Source organism: Protomyctophum parallelum (genome assembly GCF_964188405.1).
Source record: "Protomyctophum parallelum genome assembly, chromosome: 13".
NCBI classification, from domain to species: Eukaryota; Metazoa; Chordata; class Actinopteri; order Myctophiformes; family Myctophidae; genus Protomyctophum; species Protomyctophum parallelum.
This window is the reverse complement of record NC_139708.1, coordinates 45,979,247-45,996,797: the sequence shown is the minus strand read 5'-3', so window position 1 is coordinate 45,996,797 and position 17,551 is coordinate 45,979,247. Positions and strand designations below refer to the sequence as shown.

The 17,551-nt window shown below is 44.3% G+C and overlaps 1 protein-coding gene across 1 annotated transcript in view; it reads right to left on the bottom strand.

The window, feature by feature from the left end:
* Positions 1-1,714: 1,714 nt before the first annotated feature.
* The window catches only part of slc29a4a (solute carrier family 29 member 4a), a gene marked incomplete at its 5' end in the record, with an annotated part of 38,923 nt that continues 23,086 nt past the window's right edge, over positions 1,715-17,551 (bottom strand). The window contains 4 exons of the mRNA XM_083780821.1: positions 1,715-1,899; positions 3,773-4,013; positions 8,660-8,847; positions 12,857-12,977. Coding sequence (XP_083636947.1) covers positions 1,745-1,899; positions 3,773-4,013; positions 8,660-8,847; positions 12,857-12,977 — 705 coding nt within the window. The 3' untranslated portion in view covers positions 1,715-1,744. The remainder of the gene's footprint in view (positions 1,900-3,772; positions 4,014-8,659; positions 8,848-12,856; positions 12,978-17,551) is intronic.

The following is a 17,551-nucleotide window of genomic DNA, read 5'->3' as shown; positions in this document are numbered from 1 at the left end:
TTGTTGGAGCCTGAATAAACAACCCTTATAGCGTCTTTTCTGCCAAATGCTGACCACACTGGGACACTGCTGTGCCACGGGGACTGACACAAGATGGATGCTTCTCCAAAGAGCTTTTAATGCCTTTTCCTTTCCTCAGTGAAATCCAAGCACAATATGGCAAAAAGCTTCAGTGTTCATTTAACCATTGGGGGGCAGCGGTGGCCGAACGGTTTGCGGAGCGGTCTTGATATCGGAAAGGATATTTTTACGGGGATAGTTCGTATCCCCGGACCGACACGTTAAAATTACCACCGCTGAAGTGCCCTTTGGACAAGGCATTGAACCCCTACCATGAAATGTTCTATGAGCAGGGCCTGGCTGTAAACAAGTTCTTGAGCTTAGTCCAGTTACCCTGGGTAAACATAGTACCTTTCCTTTCCTTTCCATGAGAACGTACTCTTAAACTGTGCCAGTTAAAACATGTGTGAAAAATGAAGAAAATGTTTGACACTGTCCATACTGTCTGCGACGTGCACGTATGCGAGTATCGGTCGAGTGGCTATTGCTGCCACGAACATCAGTCAAGTGGCACAAGTCATAGGCACAAGCGAGCATCGTGACCTTGTTATAAGCCTAGCTGGAGGTTTAGCTATCCACAGTTCCTATAATTCAAAGTATATCCCAACCGTTGTTCGAGGTCACTAGGCCAGCAGAGGGCCCACAGGAGGCAGGTTTAGGATAATGTGGGTCAAGTGGAGAACGGTGGTAATGGAGCGACATCCATTCCAACGGTCACTTTAGTGTGCATGTCACACTTTCCTTTCCGTCATTCAAGTCTTCTTTTCTTTTTTTTCCTCCAGGCAGAATTTCAAAACAATTTGCGTTTCTCTGCGTCGCTTTGGTCAGGCCTTACCTCTGTTATTAGGCCTCACTCACACTGTTGCAACATGCATACACCATTTGTCTTGTGTCTTGTGTCCGTGTTTAACCCATTCTGACCTGAGATCAGATTAAAAAAAATGTCTGTTTGAAAATGACAGTTTTCTGAAAAAGCCATGTTTCTATGTCAGTCGTTCTTCGCTTTAAAAAAAATAGCAGATCTACAAGTTCATAGCGCGCCACCGAGTGGCGCGCTATGAACTTGTAGATCTGCTATTTTTTAAATAGCTAAAGCATAACGTAATGCTAACACCAAAAGCAAAAATGTTTTGTCAAACCATGTGACTTCCATTGGAAATGCATTGGGGGCGGCCATTAAACACGGACAACAAGACACAAGATCAAATGTTGTATGCATGTTGCAACAGTGTGAGTGAGGCCTTTGGTATATGCTAGCGCTAACATTCACTGCACGGTATTTAGCCCATTCTGAACGGGAACCCATTTTGGTGTTGGCATCATGTTATGCTTTAGCTTATGAAAAATAGCAGATCTACAAGCTCATAGCGCGCCACCGAGTGGCGCGCTACGAGCTTGTAGGTCTGCTATTTTTGAAAAATCAAAGAACGACTGACATTTTTAGAATCTGATCTCAGGTCAGAAATGGGTTAATCAGACCAGTGTGTGTCCGGTGGAAACCTCGTATGAATCTGATCTCAGGTCAGAATGGGTCAATTGTCTTGTATTCTGTGGCTGGGACACTCCCCATTGTAGCGGTTTCAGTTTGACAGTACATCGCCTGTGTCTTGTTGTTGTTGTTGTTGTTAGTGATGCTCCTCCTTACAGGGTGTGTGTGTGTGTGTGTGTGTGTGTGTGTGTGTGTTCAATACCCTGTGTAATTCCTGGTGGTGGGGGGTGCGTGTTGGTGCAGAGAGGGGAGGTGTACCCCCGACCCCGGGACAGTGAAGCTGTACGCTGCATAAGCCACGGCAGAACCCAACATGAGACCTGACATGTAGGACACGGTCATAGTGTTCCCTAGAGAGACACACGCACGCACACACACACACACACACACACACACACACACACACACACACACACACACACACACACACACACACACACACACACACACACACACACACACACACACACACACACACACACACACACACACACACACACACACACACACACACACACACACACACACACACACACACACACACACACACACACAATTTAGGCATTTAGCAGACGCTCTTGATCCAGAGCGACTTACATTTAAGCAAAAACAAAAAGCATCATACATCACATAAAATCACATAAAAAGCATTTATCATGAAACATGAGTAAGCTAAGAACGTAACAGTGCAATATCTATATAATTAAACTATAAATATATACTATACTATTACTATACATATGTACTATGACGTGCTATGACTACATACAATGAAATTATAGTGCTGTCTACATAACACGCACACACACACACACACACACACACACACACACACACACACACACACACACACACACACACACACACACACACACACACACACACACACACACACACACACACACACACACACACACACACACACACACACACACACACACACACACACACACAGAGCAATGCTGAGCATGAGAAATAGCAGGAGGAAGAACCATTTAACCACTATTCTGAGGGGAACGTTCGCCAGAGATAGTCCAGGGAGGAGGGCTTGTACAGTACAGTACAGTACAGTACAGTACAGTACAGTACAGTACAGTACAGTACAGTACAGTACAGTACAGTACAGTACAGTACAGTACAGTACCACTCACTTCAGACCAGTGTTGTTGTTTTTTTGGTCGACTAAATGTCATGCGATTTCAGTCGACTAAATCTACAGTTGATTTAGTCGACTAAAATGTATTTTGGTGGGCCATGATGACGTCATCGTATAATGGCTGATTTTACACATCTACAAGCTCACAACGTGTCGCGTTAGTTTTTGAAAAAAAGGTAGTCGACGAACATTTTGTCGTCATCGTTTCTTAGTCGACAAAAACAACAGTGCTTCAGACCAGTGTTGTTTTCGTCGACTAAAACTAAAAAGACGAAAAATGTTCGTCGACTACCTATTTTCACTGACAAAAACAAATGAAAACTAAGCTATGATGACTAAAACTAAGACTAAATATACTGACAATTTCGTCGACAAATAAAAATTTGACTAAAATGTTAGGAAGGGACTAGTGGACAAGAGATCCAGTATAAGTCATTTTACACTTTGCATGCTGAAAATAGCTGATCTACAAGCTCACAACGCGTCGTAGATCGGCTATTTTCAGCAAGTGTAAAAACACTCATTACGACGGCATCAAGACCCGCCAAAATACATTTTAGTCGACTAAATCAACTGTAGATTTAGTCGACTAAAATCTTATGACATTTAGTCGACTAAAACTAGACTAACACCAAGACATTCCAGGTGACTAAAATGTGACTAAAACCAAATGAAGTTTCAGTCCAAAGACTATGACTAAAACTAAAATAGAAATTTGCTGCCAAAAACAACAGTGCTTCAGACGGGTCTGATAATTATCCCATTCTAGGCAGGAACCCCTTTTGGTGTTAGCATCATGTTATGCTTTAGCTATTTAAAAACAGCAGATCTACAAGCTCATAGCGCGCCACTCGGTGGCGCGCTACGAGCTTGTAGGGTCTGCTATTTTTTGAAAAATCGAAGAACGACTGACATAGCGAAACATAGCTTTTTCAGAAAACCGTCATTTTCAAAAAGACATTTTTAGAATCTGATCTCAGGTCAGAATGAAAACTGTCAGGATGTAGAAGACATTTTTTTTAGAATCTGATCTCAGGTCAGAATGGGTTCATCTTATTTCCCGTTACCTGCCAGCTCCCTCTGCTCGGGGGGCACCTTGCCCGCCGCCAGGATCATGGGCACGGAGCCGAAGTATCCGTTGGTCACGCCCATGAGGAGGCTGAAGAGGCAGGGCCAGGCGGGGTGGGACAGGGTGGGCGCCTGCACCGGGTACACGCACATGACGAACAGGGGGATGAAGACCACCCGCAGGCACGAGAAGAACAGCAGGCGGCCGCCCGGCCACTCGTACGGCAACGCGGCCAGGATCTGGGGGACGAGGATATGGTAGAGGAGTCCATTATTATTAATCCATTTTGGCGTTAGCATTATGCTATGCTTTAGCTATTGAAAAATAGCAGATCTACGAGCTCGTAGCGCGCCACCGAGTGGCGCGCTACGAGCTTGTAGGTCTGCTATTTTTGAAAAATCGACAGAACGACTAACATAGAAACATAGCTTTTTCAGAAAACTGTCAGGATGTAGAAGACATTTTTTAGAATCTGATCTCAGGTAAGCAAATTATGTATGCTTTAGCTGTTGAAAAATAGCAGATCTAACACAAGCTCATAGCTTGTGTTAGATCTGCTATTTTCGAAAAAATCGTGAAAATGTGACGCGAGTCTTTGAATATATATTCTTTCAGAGCGAACGTTTTTAAACTCAAATCTTTGCTTCTGGGGCGGGGGGGGGGGGGGGGGTCCGCGGCCAATTACATATATTTTTGGGGGTCCTTGACATGAAAATGTCAACGACTGTCAACGACTGACATACAGTAGAAACATCGGTTTTTCAGAAGACTGTCAAGATTTAGAAGGCATTTGTAGAATCTTTTCTCAGGTCTCAATGCGCCCGATTTGGGCGCGACCCCAATCTGAAAATATGTTGTTCCAGGGACCACCCCCCCAGAAGCAATGATTTGAGTTAAAAACTGTGTGTGTGTGTGTGTGTGTGTGTGTGTGTGTGTGTGTGTGTGTGTGTGTGTGTGCGTGCGTGCGTGCGTGCGTGCGTGCGTGCGTGCGTGCGTGCGTGCGTGCGTGCGTGTTAGGTATAGGTGTGGTTTTTGCATGTTTCCCATCATAATCCCGAGTTGCACATTCAGTACCTCCAGAACATATTTCTAACTTATTTTTAGTGTGCCTTCTGGCTCCTGAGAAAGCGCTGGCATGAATATCATTCCTTCCCCCCCCCCCCACTCCAGTCCTCAAACTGCCTTATCGGGAATTCTTCCTCCCGTTTCTAAATGTGTCCTTTTCCCCTCTCATTTCTTATCTTCCCCCGTTTCAACACAAATGCTACATTTGCCACGAGGACATAACCAAGCATACAACCGAGAAGAATCTCACTCAGCCAATGCTACTTTTGCTTTAACCCGTTTAGGCCTAACGTCGAAATTTAAAACATGTCCTCAAATTCCTGAGTTTTCTGAAAAACCTCATGTTCTATGCTCAATATTTCATGTCAAGGACCCCAAAAATGTTATGTAATATGCCTCCGCTCCCCCATCTGAAAATATGTCATTCCAGGGAACCTCCCCAGAAGCAAAGATTTGAGTTAAAATGTTCACTCTGTAATAATATATATATTCAAAGATTTGTGTCACATTTTCGCGATTTCTCAAAAAATAGCAGACCTACAAGCTCGTAGCGCGCCACTCGGTGGCGCGCTATGAGCTTGTAGATCTTCTATTTTTCCAACAGCTAAAGCATAACAAAACACCAAAAAGGGGTTCCCGCCCAGAATGGGTTAAAAGTCAGAGTAAGACTCAAGGACAGGAGATAAGGTTTAATTTTAGAGAATATGCAGATAACTTGAATTCGCTTACAATGACAGCCAACTATATTCCTCCCGTCCTTACCGTCAGGCTTAATAAATGACTACTTTACGAGGTCAAGTGCTGTGCTAATTAATGTGAAGGAAGGAATGCTTAGTCTCCTCATAAAAAAAAAAAAAGCCTATTTTTCTGCCAAGTGGAGTTTGATGAATAAGTGAAAAACCAAAGGGGGAAAGTTAAGTTGGCCTGGATATGGAAGTGGCTTCGTGAGCACTCGATAAGTTAAAGATTTAAATCCCCCTAATAGTGTTCTTTTTAGTACACTACTGCAATCTGTAAAGATCTGGGATTAGAACCCAATTTTCGATTTGCTGAGCTAAGAGGTGAAAAGCGAGCGTGGGCTAGGGGACATGTCATGTTCCTCAGACGAAACTAATAACCAAAGGCGATCGAGCCTTTGCAGGTTTTGCCCCTATAGGCTATGGAATGAGCTCCCACTCCACCTTAAGAACTGTGGAGTCTGTGGACATTTTCAAAGGACTGTTAAAAAAAACTCACCTTTTTAAACAGGCCTTCCCATAGCCGGCCTGGTTGATTGCTTTATTTTTACTCTACTTTTTCTATTTTGTCTTACTTTATTAGTGATTTAGTTCTTGACTTGTTTTATTGACTATTGACTTGTTTTAATTTTATTGTTGTTGAAGCACTTTGTGACTGTAATTGTCTGTGAAAGGTGCTCTATAAATAAACTTTACTTACTTACTTACTTAACGTTTTGTCAACGAATAGGTAAGACTATAATCTCCAGCCGCGTAACGTCAGTACTCAGTAGGCCCGTAGATATTAACCCATTCTGAACGGAAACCCATTTTGGTGTCGGCATCATGTCATGCTTTAGCTATTGAAAAATAGCAGATCTACAAGCTCATAGCGCGCCACCGAGTGGCGCGCTACGAGCTTGTAGGTCTGCTATTTTTGGAAAAATCGAAGAACGACTGACATTTTTAGAATCTGATCTCAGGTCAGAATGGGTTAAAAATATAGATGCCTCATTGGCTGCTGCAGTCCGTTGGAGCCATGTGTGTTTGACGGGAGAGCGGAAGAATTTACACTGGTACGTCGGAAAAGAGTGGACGGAACACTACAGTACATCACGCTGCCACTCAAGTGACTATACTGGCCAATCACAGCGCATCTTTTTCCGGGACTTATCAGACCTGAACATGCGCTCTGTGAATCTTTTGCCCTCCCTTGAGCACATAGGCTACTGTACGCTCCAGAGGCGAAAGGGGAGTCTACCTTTATATGTCTATGAGGAGGCCCGCCCACCCGACAGGCGACAGCATCCTCCCCCCGGTCTGCGTTTTGGTTTATGAAAGGCGGCGGGGCACAGTGGGCACTGTACAGTAGTTGTGATTTGTGAACGTACTCGTACCTGTCGCGATTGTCTACGGAGCCAGAGCCACTTCTGACTTCCTTCACGTTATTACGCCTACACTCCACCAGAGCTGTTGAGAGGCGGGGCACCTGTGTGCCATATCATATATCTATGGTGCTTGCTATAGCAACAGCCACCACCAGGCTCCGCCAAACATTGATCAACTCAACTGTGATTACATCTCTGTATGTATTTATAATTATATTTTACTGACGGGACGGGTGGGCGGCCGTGTGCCACCAAATGCCTCCGGACAGACGCATGCTTGGCGACGTCGACGGCCGCGTGAGCAACGGATTTGACAAAGCGATTTAAAAAGTACACTGTGATCTTTGGGTCTTTGCAGAATGCCTCGCGTGTGTGTGAACGCAAAATTAAAACCCTTCTCAAAAATTGAGGTTCTAGATCCGGAAATGTTTCCAAATCTTTCTTTTCCTTTTTGTTTTTATTTATGGACTTTCAGAAAGTCCATAAATAAATATTATATATTATTTATTCAATAAATGATATGATATATGAATGGTTTATTTCGATCTTTTTCATTTAGACATTACAAAAATATATATTTTTCTTTTTAACGTGATCGAAAAGGTACAGGCAGAAGCTTATAGATTATTAATGCCTATATCCTTATTACCCATTAACCTACAAAGAAACTGGGATGCACCGAAACGGAAATTCTTGGCCGAAACCAAATACAGAATATCCGAATATGATTAATATTATATATCTTTTTTTCCTACCATTGCTGTCACGGCCGTACCTTAAAGCTATACCTGATTTATGGCAAAAGTAATGGTTATGGCAAAACTTAACTTAAATAATAATCACTATTATGGGTCCATAAAACATTTATTCAGCTCTTTTGAATGCCTTAATAATAGCATACACTATTCTGTGATATATTTTCTGCCTATTCGGGCCGAAACCGAATAGGCCGAAAAAAAATTTAGCCATTTTCCGCCGAATATTTTCTGCGGACGAATATTGGGTGCATCACTATTATATAACATACAATACACCTACAAAATGAAATAATAAAAAAACAATGGTGCAAACGCCCGTGTACAACTACAGCCTGTGTACAACTAACTACAGCCTGTGTACAACTACAGCCTGTGTACAACTAACTACAGCCTGTGTACATTAACTACAGCCTGTGTACAACTACAGCCTGTGTACAACTAACTACAGCCTGTGTACATTAACTACAGCCTGTGTACAACTAACTACAGCCTGTGTACAACTAACTACAGCCTGTGTACAACTAACTACAGCCTGTGTACAACTAACTACAGCCTGTGTACAACTAACTACAGCCTGTGTACAACTAACTACAGCCTGTGTACAACTACAGCCTGTGTACAACTAACTACAGCCTGTGTACATTAACTACAGCCTGTGTACAACTACAGCCTGTGTACAACTAACTACAGCCTGTGTACATTAACTACAGCCTGTGTACAACTAACTACAGCCTGTGTACAACTAACTACAGCCTGTGTACAACTAACTACAGCCTGTGTACAACTAACTACAGCCTGTGTACAACTAACTACAGCCTGTGTACAACTACAGCCTGTGTACAACTAACTACAGCCTGTGTACAACTACAGCCTGTGTACAACTAACTACAGCCTGTGTACAACTAACTACAGCCTGTGTACAACTAACTACAGCCTGTGTACAACTACACAGCCTCACCTTGCCGACAAAGTCGGACATGTTGAAGATGGCCATGATGAGGATGGGCAGCCACTCCCCCAGGGTGGGGTTGCGTATCTCGGACTCCAGGCCAGGGAAGAGACACAGCGTGATGCTGTAGGTCACGGCGATGGACAGCATGTACGTCCAGATCACACGGGACACCAGGTACCGATGCAGGATCATATCTGATTGGAGGACGGAGAGCAGCGGGGGGGGGGGGGGGGGTGATGGAGGAGGATGCGTGTAAGACAGAGAGAGAGAGAGAGAGAGAGAGAGAGAGAGAGAGAGAGAGAGATATAAATATGTAAATTCCTGTCACAAGAAAAGGGACAACCAGTAGTGGCATACAGTGTGCCATGTTTTCTTTTCTGCACCACCTGCTTTATTTTATTTTCATTTATTTTTTCATGTCATTGATGCAGGGGCGGCCTTAGGAATCTGGAGGCCCGTTTCAAGACCAAATATGAGGCCCCCGTATACCTATGACATCATTATTTTGTTGATACAGCCGTATATTGATACGAATAGTTTGACTGTTCAATATCCGGGATTCGAACCGCCGACCCATGGATCATTGGACGACCTGCTCTACCTCTTGAGCCACAGTCGCCCTTAAGAGTTTTGTTTTTTCTGTAGGCAGAGTTTCGCGATTATTATTTTTTTGGCAGAAGGAGAAGGAAAAAAAAAACTAACAATAACAATAAAGGACCAAGTCCTTTCAGGACTCCTTGGTCCTTTAAATAAAAAAAGATCATAGAAATAAATTTACAATAAAGAGAGTTCCACCGTGTTCAGTTTGGAACATACAGACACAGGTTTGTGTTTCCACCGCATTGTGTTGGACGGAACAATTGTCATTTTTTGATGCCTAGCTGAATGGTTGGAGAGCTTGTCTGGAGAGAAGGAGTCTCCTGAGGTTTGAATCTCAGTAAGTGATGCTGAGAGGTGGCTCACCATCAGGTGGGATGAGATGTTGATCCATCATTTCTTGATCTTTCTGCTGTTCCTTCGTCTGGAATGTGGTCTCGGTTGTTGTTGTTGTTGTCGTCTGTTGTCGTTGGTTGCCATGGCTGCCAGTTCCCACCTGATGTCATGTGGAAGTTCTGATTGGTCCAGAGCGTACTGAATAACTTCTAGCTTGCATAACGTCTTAAGACTAGGACTCAAGTCTAAGATGAACAGCTCATCAGAGATAGTGTGATCTCCTTTGTATCCTCCAAAGAGGATGATACGATCTCCCACAATGCAACAGCACATACCACGCATTGGACATGGTCCTTTCCCCTTGGGCTCAACCTTCTTCCAGGAGAAGGTCTCTGGACTGAATTTCAACACACCATTGATGTTCTGGTTACCGTTCCAGCCACCAAATATGTACAGCTCTCCATTGTAGGTAAATGCTGAATGACAACAGCGTCCTTCTGGTAGAAGTTGTGCAGAAGGTGTGTCCAGCCAGGCGTTTGTCTCTGTGTCAAACACTCTGATGCTGTTGTAGACCCCCCCCCTCCAGCCCCTGAATACAAACATCTTGGTACCAATGATGGTGGCAGAGTGAGCTGATGAATCAGGAGGTGGAGTTCCTCTGGTGTTAATTAAAGTCCAGACCATTGTGCTAGTGTCCAACTTGTGCATGTCATCAGTGTGTCCAGTCAGCTCGGTCTGTCCTCCATGGATAAACATGACCTTCTCCAACACACAGGCTAAGTGGTAGCTCCTCCCCTCTGGAACAGTCCCAGAAACCCTGGGTTGGAACCATCTGTGGGAGTCAACATCAAATGCATAAAGCACATTGCAGAAAGGATAGCCTCCCCAGATGTAGACTGTATCTTCAACCAACACAGCTGTGTGGCCCGAGCACATGGATGAAACCTCAAGGTGACCGTCTCCTCTTCCTGGTTCCACTGGAGGTAACTTCTTCCAGCATAAAGACACTGTGTTGAAGACATGGACATCCATCTGCATGTTGTTGAAGGTCCCTCCATCACAGTAGCCTCCAAAGGAATACAGTTTGTTCCTCACTGCTACAGCAGCATGATAGTACCGCTTTGGTCCTCCTGCTTTGGAAACGGTCCAAGACAACATCACCCTGTCTGTCTGTCTGTCTGTCTGTCTGTCAGTCTCTCTTCTCTCTCTCGATGTCTACAGTCATTTTCAACACGGTGCATCATCTTATATCTTCTGGTGTGAAATCACACGAGACACAAACTGTTGCCATGCATGCCTTAACGACGCCAATTAGTGCAGCTGTTCTTCATCTGCACCCTTTGAACTCTATTGCTATATTTATTACTTCATTGGGGTCTATGGATCTATGGATCTATGGGTCTATGGATCTATGGGTCTTCCACACGTATAGCATAGTATAGTATATATGTATAGTTTATAATATAGTTTAATTATATAGATATTCCACTGTTACGTTCTTAGCTTACACATGTTTCATGATAAATGCTTTTTATGTGATGTATTCCCATGCTTTTTTGTTCTCCACTCTGGATTAAGAGCGTCTGTTAAATGCCTAAATTGTAAATTGCTACAGCGTTCCCTAACACTGAGCTGTGTTGTATTTTGAGGCTGTGTGTGTGTGTGTGTGTGTGTGTGTGTGTGTGTGTGTGTGCGTGCGCACGTGCGCGGAATGTGCTCAAGCTGACTGGCTGAGCACTGAATGTGATGTATGGTGATAACAGTGCCGCTCACGTCACGCGGGTGTGATATTTCTCTCCATGTTGCTGTGTGAGAGACAGTCCACTGAGCAACTCAAAGTGAGGCTGAATGACAAGCATTTTGCATTCTGGCTCTTTGAGGGGAGCTAGCGCCCCCTATGGCCAGCTTGGTGTGTTTGTGTGTTCTCAGGGGTGGCCTTAGGAATCTGGAGGCCAGTTTCAAGACCAAATATGAGGCCCCCATATACCTATGACATCATTATTTTGTTGAGGCCCCCCTGAGGGTGGAGTCCTCAGGGACTGGCAGGCCATTAAGGCCTGGCAGGCCATTAAGGCCTGCCAAAATACATTTTAGTCGACTAAAATCTTATATTTAGTCGACTAAAACTAGACTAAAACATTCCAAGTGACTAAAATGTGACTAAAACTAAATAAACTATTCAAAAGACTATGACTAAAACAAAAATCAAGATTTGCTGACAAAAACAACACACAGAGACACACACACAGAGAGATATAGGGAGAGGGGGGGGGGGGGGGGAGTAGATATGGGAAGCATTTAAAGTATTTCTCTGTTTTCTCTCCATGCCTATAATTTATACTTTGTCTAATGACCACATCGCTGGCAGTCGCCGGAAATAACTACAGAGATATGGAAACAAGCTCATAGTGCTGTCTGTGGTTGAAAACCTCCCAACAGAAACAAGCTCATAGTGCGGTCTGTGGTTGAAAACCTCCCAACAGAAACAAGCTCATAGTGCGGTCTGTGGTTGAAAACCTCCCAACAGAAACAAGCTCATAGTGCGGTCTGTGGTTAAAAATCTCCCAACAGAAACAAGCTCATAGTGCGGCCTGTGGTTGAAAACCTCCCAACAGAAACAAGCTCATAGTGCGGTCTGTGGTTGAAAACCTCCCAACAGAAACAAGCTCATAGTGCGGTCTTTGGTTGAAAACCTCCCAACAGACCTCGTATTGAACTGTCTGTGGTTGAAAACCTCCCAACAGACCTTGTATTGAACTGTCTGTGGTTGAAAACCTCCCAACAGACCTTGTATTGAACTGTCTGTGGTTGAAAACCTCCCAACAGACCTCGTATTGAACTGTCTGTGGTTGAAAACCTCCCAACAGACCTCGTATTGAACTGTCTGTGGTTGAAAACCTCCCAACAGACCTCGTATTGAACTGTCTGTGGTTGAAAACCTCCCAACAGACCTCGTATTGAACTGTCTGTGGTTGAAAACCTCCCAACAGACCTTGTATTGAACTGTCTGTGGTTGAAAACCTCCCAACAGACCTCGTATTGAACTGTCTGTGGTTGAAAACCTCCCAACAGACCTCGTATTGAACTGTCTGTGGTTGAAAACCTCCCAACAGACCTTGTATTGAACTGTCTGTGGTTGAAAACCTCCCAACAGACCTTGTATTGAACTGTGCTCGTCTTTGCAAACCGCTAGCAAAGTATTCCATCAATCAAGGAGACATGGAAAGAACTGCATGGAAACTTGGAAAGGAACAGAGAGAGAGAGGTTACCCCGGACTCCAGGCCAGCTCCTCTTCATCTTGGCTTTGGGAGCGTCGAAGCGTACGTACGTCCCCCCTGCAAAGTCATCGCCGGTCTCTTCTGTGGGCGACGCTCCCTGTCCGCCATTGCCCTGAACATGTACGAAGAGAGAGAGACGGCCAGTGAGAGCAATCATCCTGTGACAACATCCATACACATCATGACATTCACATCCATACACATCATCCATACACATCCATACACATTCCCTGTTGTTTTGGTTCCCAGCAGGAGTCAAACACATATTGTTGTTGGGCAGAATACCCAAGATCTTAACCCCTTTTGACCTGAGATCAGATTCAAAAAATGTTCTTCTACATCCCGACAGTTTTCTGAAAAAGCTATGTGTATATGTCAGTCGTTCTTCGATAAAAAAAAAATAGCAGATCTACAAGAACTGAACCGGTTCCCACTGGGAACCAACCAGTGGAAAATAACTGAACCGGTTCCCATTGGGAACCAACCGGTGGAAAAGAACTGAACCGGTTCCCATTGGGAACCAACCGGTGGAAAAGGGGCCAGAGAGACACAGAGAAATCTAACATCGTTCTGAAGTGGGGCATAAAAGGGACACGGACATAATAATCCAACTTGCATCATTCAGTAGGCCAGTGACCTCTGTCCTCCATATTTGCACAATAATAGGAAAGATCTGATCTTCCGATAAACTCGAGAAAATTGCTTTCTCAACTTTCTCAACAGGGTTTTGTTTCAGGGACTGTAAGGATGAAAACAGACTGAGGCAGAGAATGAACTAAAATGAGATTATCTTTGAACAAACTATATTAGAGATATACAGTAGTTATCCCACACAGTGAGCGAAGACATTCTTCTCCCGTGAACTCAAGCACAAGCACACGCACACACAACACGCACGCGCACACACACACACACACACACACACACACACACACACACACACACACACACACACACACACACACACACACACACACACACACACACGGCTTCCCGTCCGAGCCTGACATTGGTTTTTATAAAGACAACCATTAAAGTGAATAGTGGCGAGGTCGTGCAGGCTGACGTAACCCTGTTAGCGGGAGACAAGCCACCCTGATACATGATGGCAATAAGCCAGAGAACAACTCTATTTACACATAGTATAGTCATAGTGTCTCTCTCTCTGTACGTCTATCTCTCTGTCTCTCTGTCTCTGTCTCTCTCTGTCTCTCTCTCTGTCTCTCTCTGTACGTCTCTCTCTGTCTGTCTCTCTGTCTCTCTCTCTCTCTGTCTCTCTCTCTGTCTCTGTCTCTCTCTCTGTCTCTCTATCTCTCTGTCTCTGTCTCTCTCTCTCTCTCTCTGTATCTCTCTCTCTCTGTCTCTCTCTGTCTCTCTCTGTCTCTCTCTCTCTCTCTCTGTATCTCTCTCTCTCTGTCTCTCTCTCCGTCTCCCTCACATTCTTCCCACAATTCCTCTCTTTTGTTTCTCTCCTTTTCGCTCTCATATTCCCAGGTTTGCAATTATGCACATCGGAATAATAAACATGAACACACAATCACGGAACCATCGCACGCACACACACACACACACACACACACACACACACACAGACGAGTGGGAGGGGAGCCGTGATGAGAGGGAGTAGAGATCCATTAGTTGATTATAGGTAGTTGTGGGGCCAGAAGGCACCACTCTCCTTGATTATGCCCTAATGCAGAGCAGCTGAGCAGTTCTTGTATATCCACCCCCCCCCCCCCCCCCCCCCTCCCCCTCCCCGGACAAAGAACTCCCTGAATCAGCATGCAGGCTCTGAGACCATGGGCTACACTCGTATATGGATCTTTTTTTTGCTAAACGCAATTTTTTTGTGTGCGTTTGGGCCTTTCAGCCACGCGCAAACGGTGTTTTCCGGGTCAGTGGTCATGCGAAACTGAGCTTTTAAGAAACGATGACGTCACCGCTCATTAGCGCATAATAATTATTACTATAATTAGGTGATAAATTCAGCCTGTGCTATGCCTGCATGGAAACTACACGGATATCTATCCGATTGTTCATGTTTATATATTATCATCACTGTTAGCAACTTTAAAACGTTATCATATGTTGCATCAACTGCAGCGAGCAAAGCCTCTGCTCTGCTGCATCCACTAATAAATATGTCAGCCTGCTATAGTCCAGCGCGGACCGGTGATTTCATTTGTATCGGTGCCGAGTTGTCGAAGCTTGAACAATAGGTTCATTGCGGACCGCTACAGAGAAAGGACACAGGCCAAATGCCATTGCGCAGTACACCAACAACAAGTTTACAAGTCTATATGTGTGGTGTGTGCGCATAGCCATGTGAAAGGATTCTAGTGCTGTATTTCCTTTTCTTGTAGGTCTGCTATTTTTGAAAAATCGAAGAACGACTGACATTTTTAGAGAATCTGATCTCAGGTCAGAATGCGTTAATCAGACCAGTGTGTGTCCAGTGGAAACCTCGTGTGAATCTGATCTCAGGTCAGAATCGGTTAAAGGGTGAACGCCTCGACTGCATTCCGTTGTCACTGTATGCCTGCATGCCGACAATATGCGCGCGTGTGAACTTTTATTAGCCCTACATTATAACGTGACATTTATTGTATACACCTCGAAAATATAGCCACTCTACAAGCTCACAACTGGTTGTGGACGCGACACTTCTATAGGTCTGACTCTGCTATTATTTTCTGTGCGTTTGTCAACAAATAAAAACTAGACTAAAATGCTAGGAAGGGACTAGTGGACAACAGATCCAGTATAAGTCATTTTACACTTGGTTGCATGCTGAAAATAGCCGATCTAAAAGCCCACAACGCGTCGCGCTGCGACGCGTTGTGGGCTTGTAGATCGGCTATTTACAGCAAGTGTAAAATAAGTCATTATGACGGCAACAAGGCCCGCAAAAATACATTTTAGTCGACTAAATCACCTGTAGATTTAGTCGACTAAAATCTTATGACATTTAGTCGACTAAAACTAGACTAACACTAATACATTCCAGGTGACTAAAATGTGACTAAAACTAAGTGAAAACTATTCAGGAGACTATGACTAAAACTAAAATAGAAATTTGCTGCCAAAAACAACACTGGTGTCTATCATGTTTTAATTATATGGAGAGAAAAGTCGAGAGTCGGGATTTGGAGATTTACGCACATACATACAGTAGTGCGACATGCTGACAGACAATGAAAGAAACATGTTCCACTTCCACTCACAATGTAGGTGGCTTTTAAAATGCGGTACTTATTCCTTCATTAAAAAAATATAAAATCTAGTATAATATAGCCTATACAATTGAAACCTGCTACTGCAGTGATTTTCAATGGTGTTCAATGCCTTTCTGCGTTTGTGAGTGGACACATATCTCTGTCGTATGGGGCAGGGATTCGCCCTAAACTCGCCCTAAACTCACCCTCAGGGCGTCTTACTGGTATGAACAATGCATCTATAATTCTACAACAGGTCGTTTTGAGGAAGCAATCTGATTGGTTGAAACGGCTTCTAGCCGTGGATCAAACCAGCACCGTTCACCACCTAATCAAAACAAAGAATTCAGCTGCTCTGTTTTCCCAGAGCGCTAGCAAACTCGGTGGCTAGGCTAGCTAGTTTCTTGGGACATTTGTGGTCAGTGGTGCTTCGTCTCGTTCCTGACCGCATCGCTGTCGTGGCAATAATCACGTTAAACCACACCCTCTCGTGTAATATTGCTTAATTAAAGCACAGGCATTTCTGTGTGTGATTCTTAGACTAAAAGGGACCGTGGTGAGTCTGTGCTTTCCAAGACGGCAACCGTGAGTCCATCTAGCGTTTAGCAAAACAAGCAACAAAAACAAATCATCCAATATCAGGAAATATTGTCAGACGTTTAGCACATGAATCGTTTGTATTTGTTCCAATATCCAGGAGGCATATGGCCCTGTTTGGCTCACATAATAAAACGCAGAGGGTTACTGTGCTGGAATTGCTATTTGGTTGTTGTCACACAATAAATGTAATACATTTTAATGCTACTTCAAAGATGGACATCCTGCTCCGCCAAAAAATACAATTTGCCAGGCGAATCTGCTCCGATCAGATAATCCTAGATTCACAGACAACCGAAGGACACAGGGCACGCACGCATGCACGCACGCACGCACGCACACGCACGCACACACACACGCACTCACGCATGCACACACGCACACATGCACGCACACATGCACACACGCACGCACGTACACACGCACACACATACTATACTACATAAACATAAATAGAGAGAGAGACAGGGAGTGATATCTGGAGGTGCTCTGTGTTCATTTGGAGAGGATATATACTGTCAGCCTGTGGCGATTCTGCTTTACAAATGTCCGCCGTGAACTCGAGTACAGACGAGAGTATTATCCTCAGGCTCTCAAGGTCCCAGGAGGTTCTATGTGGCGCATGTTCCCTCTTCTTCACCACCTCTCCTCGGTATATTTATTTACACATCGTTTCACCGCTGAAATGTCTCCTTCTCGCCGTCCTAATCCTTTATGCATGCTCTCTCCCTCGCTATAGCTCGCCATCTCTCCCTACGTCACGTTTTCCATCTATCCATCCGTCTGTCAGTCAGTCAGTCAGTCAGTCAGTCAGTCAGTCAGTCAGTCCGTCAGTCAGTCCATCCCTCATTGGGTGTAAGCACACTCAATCGTC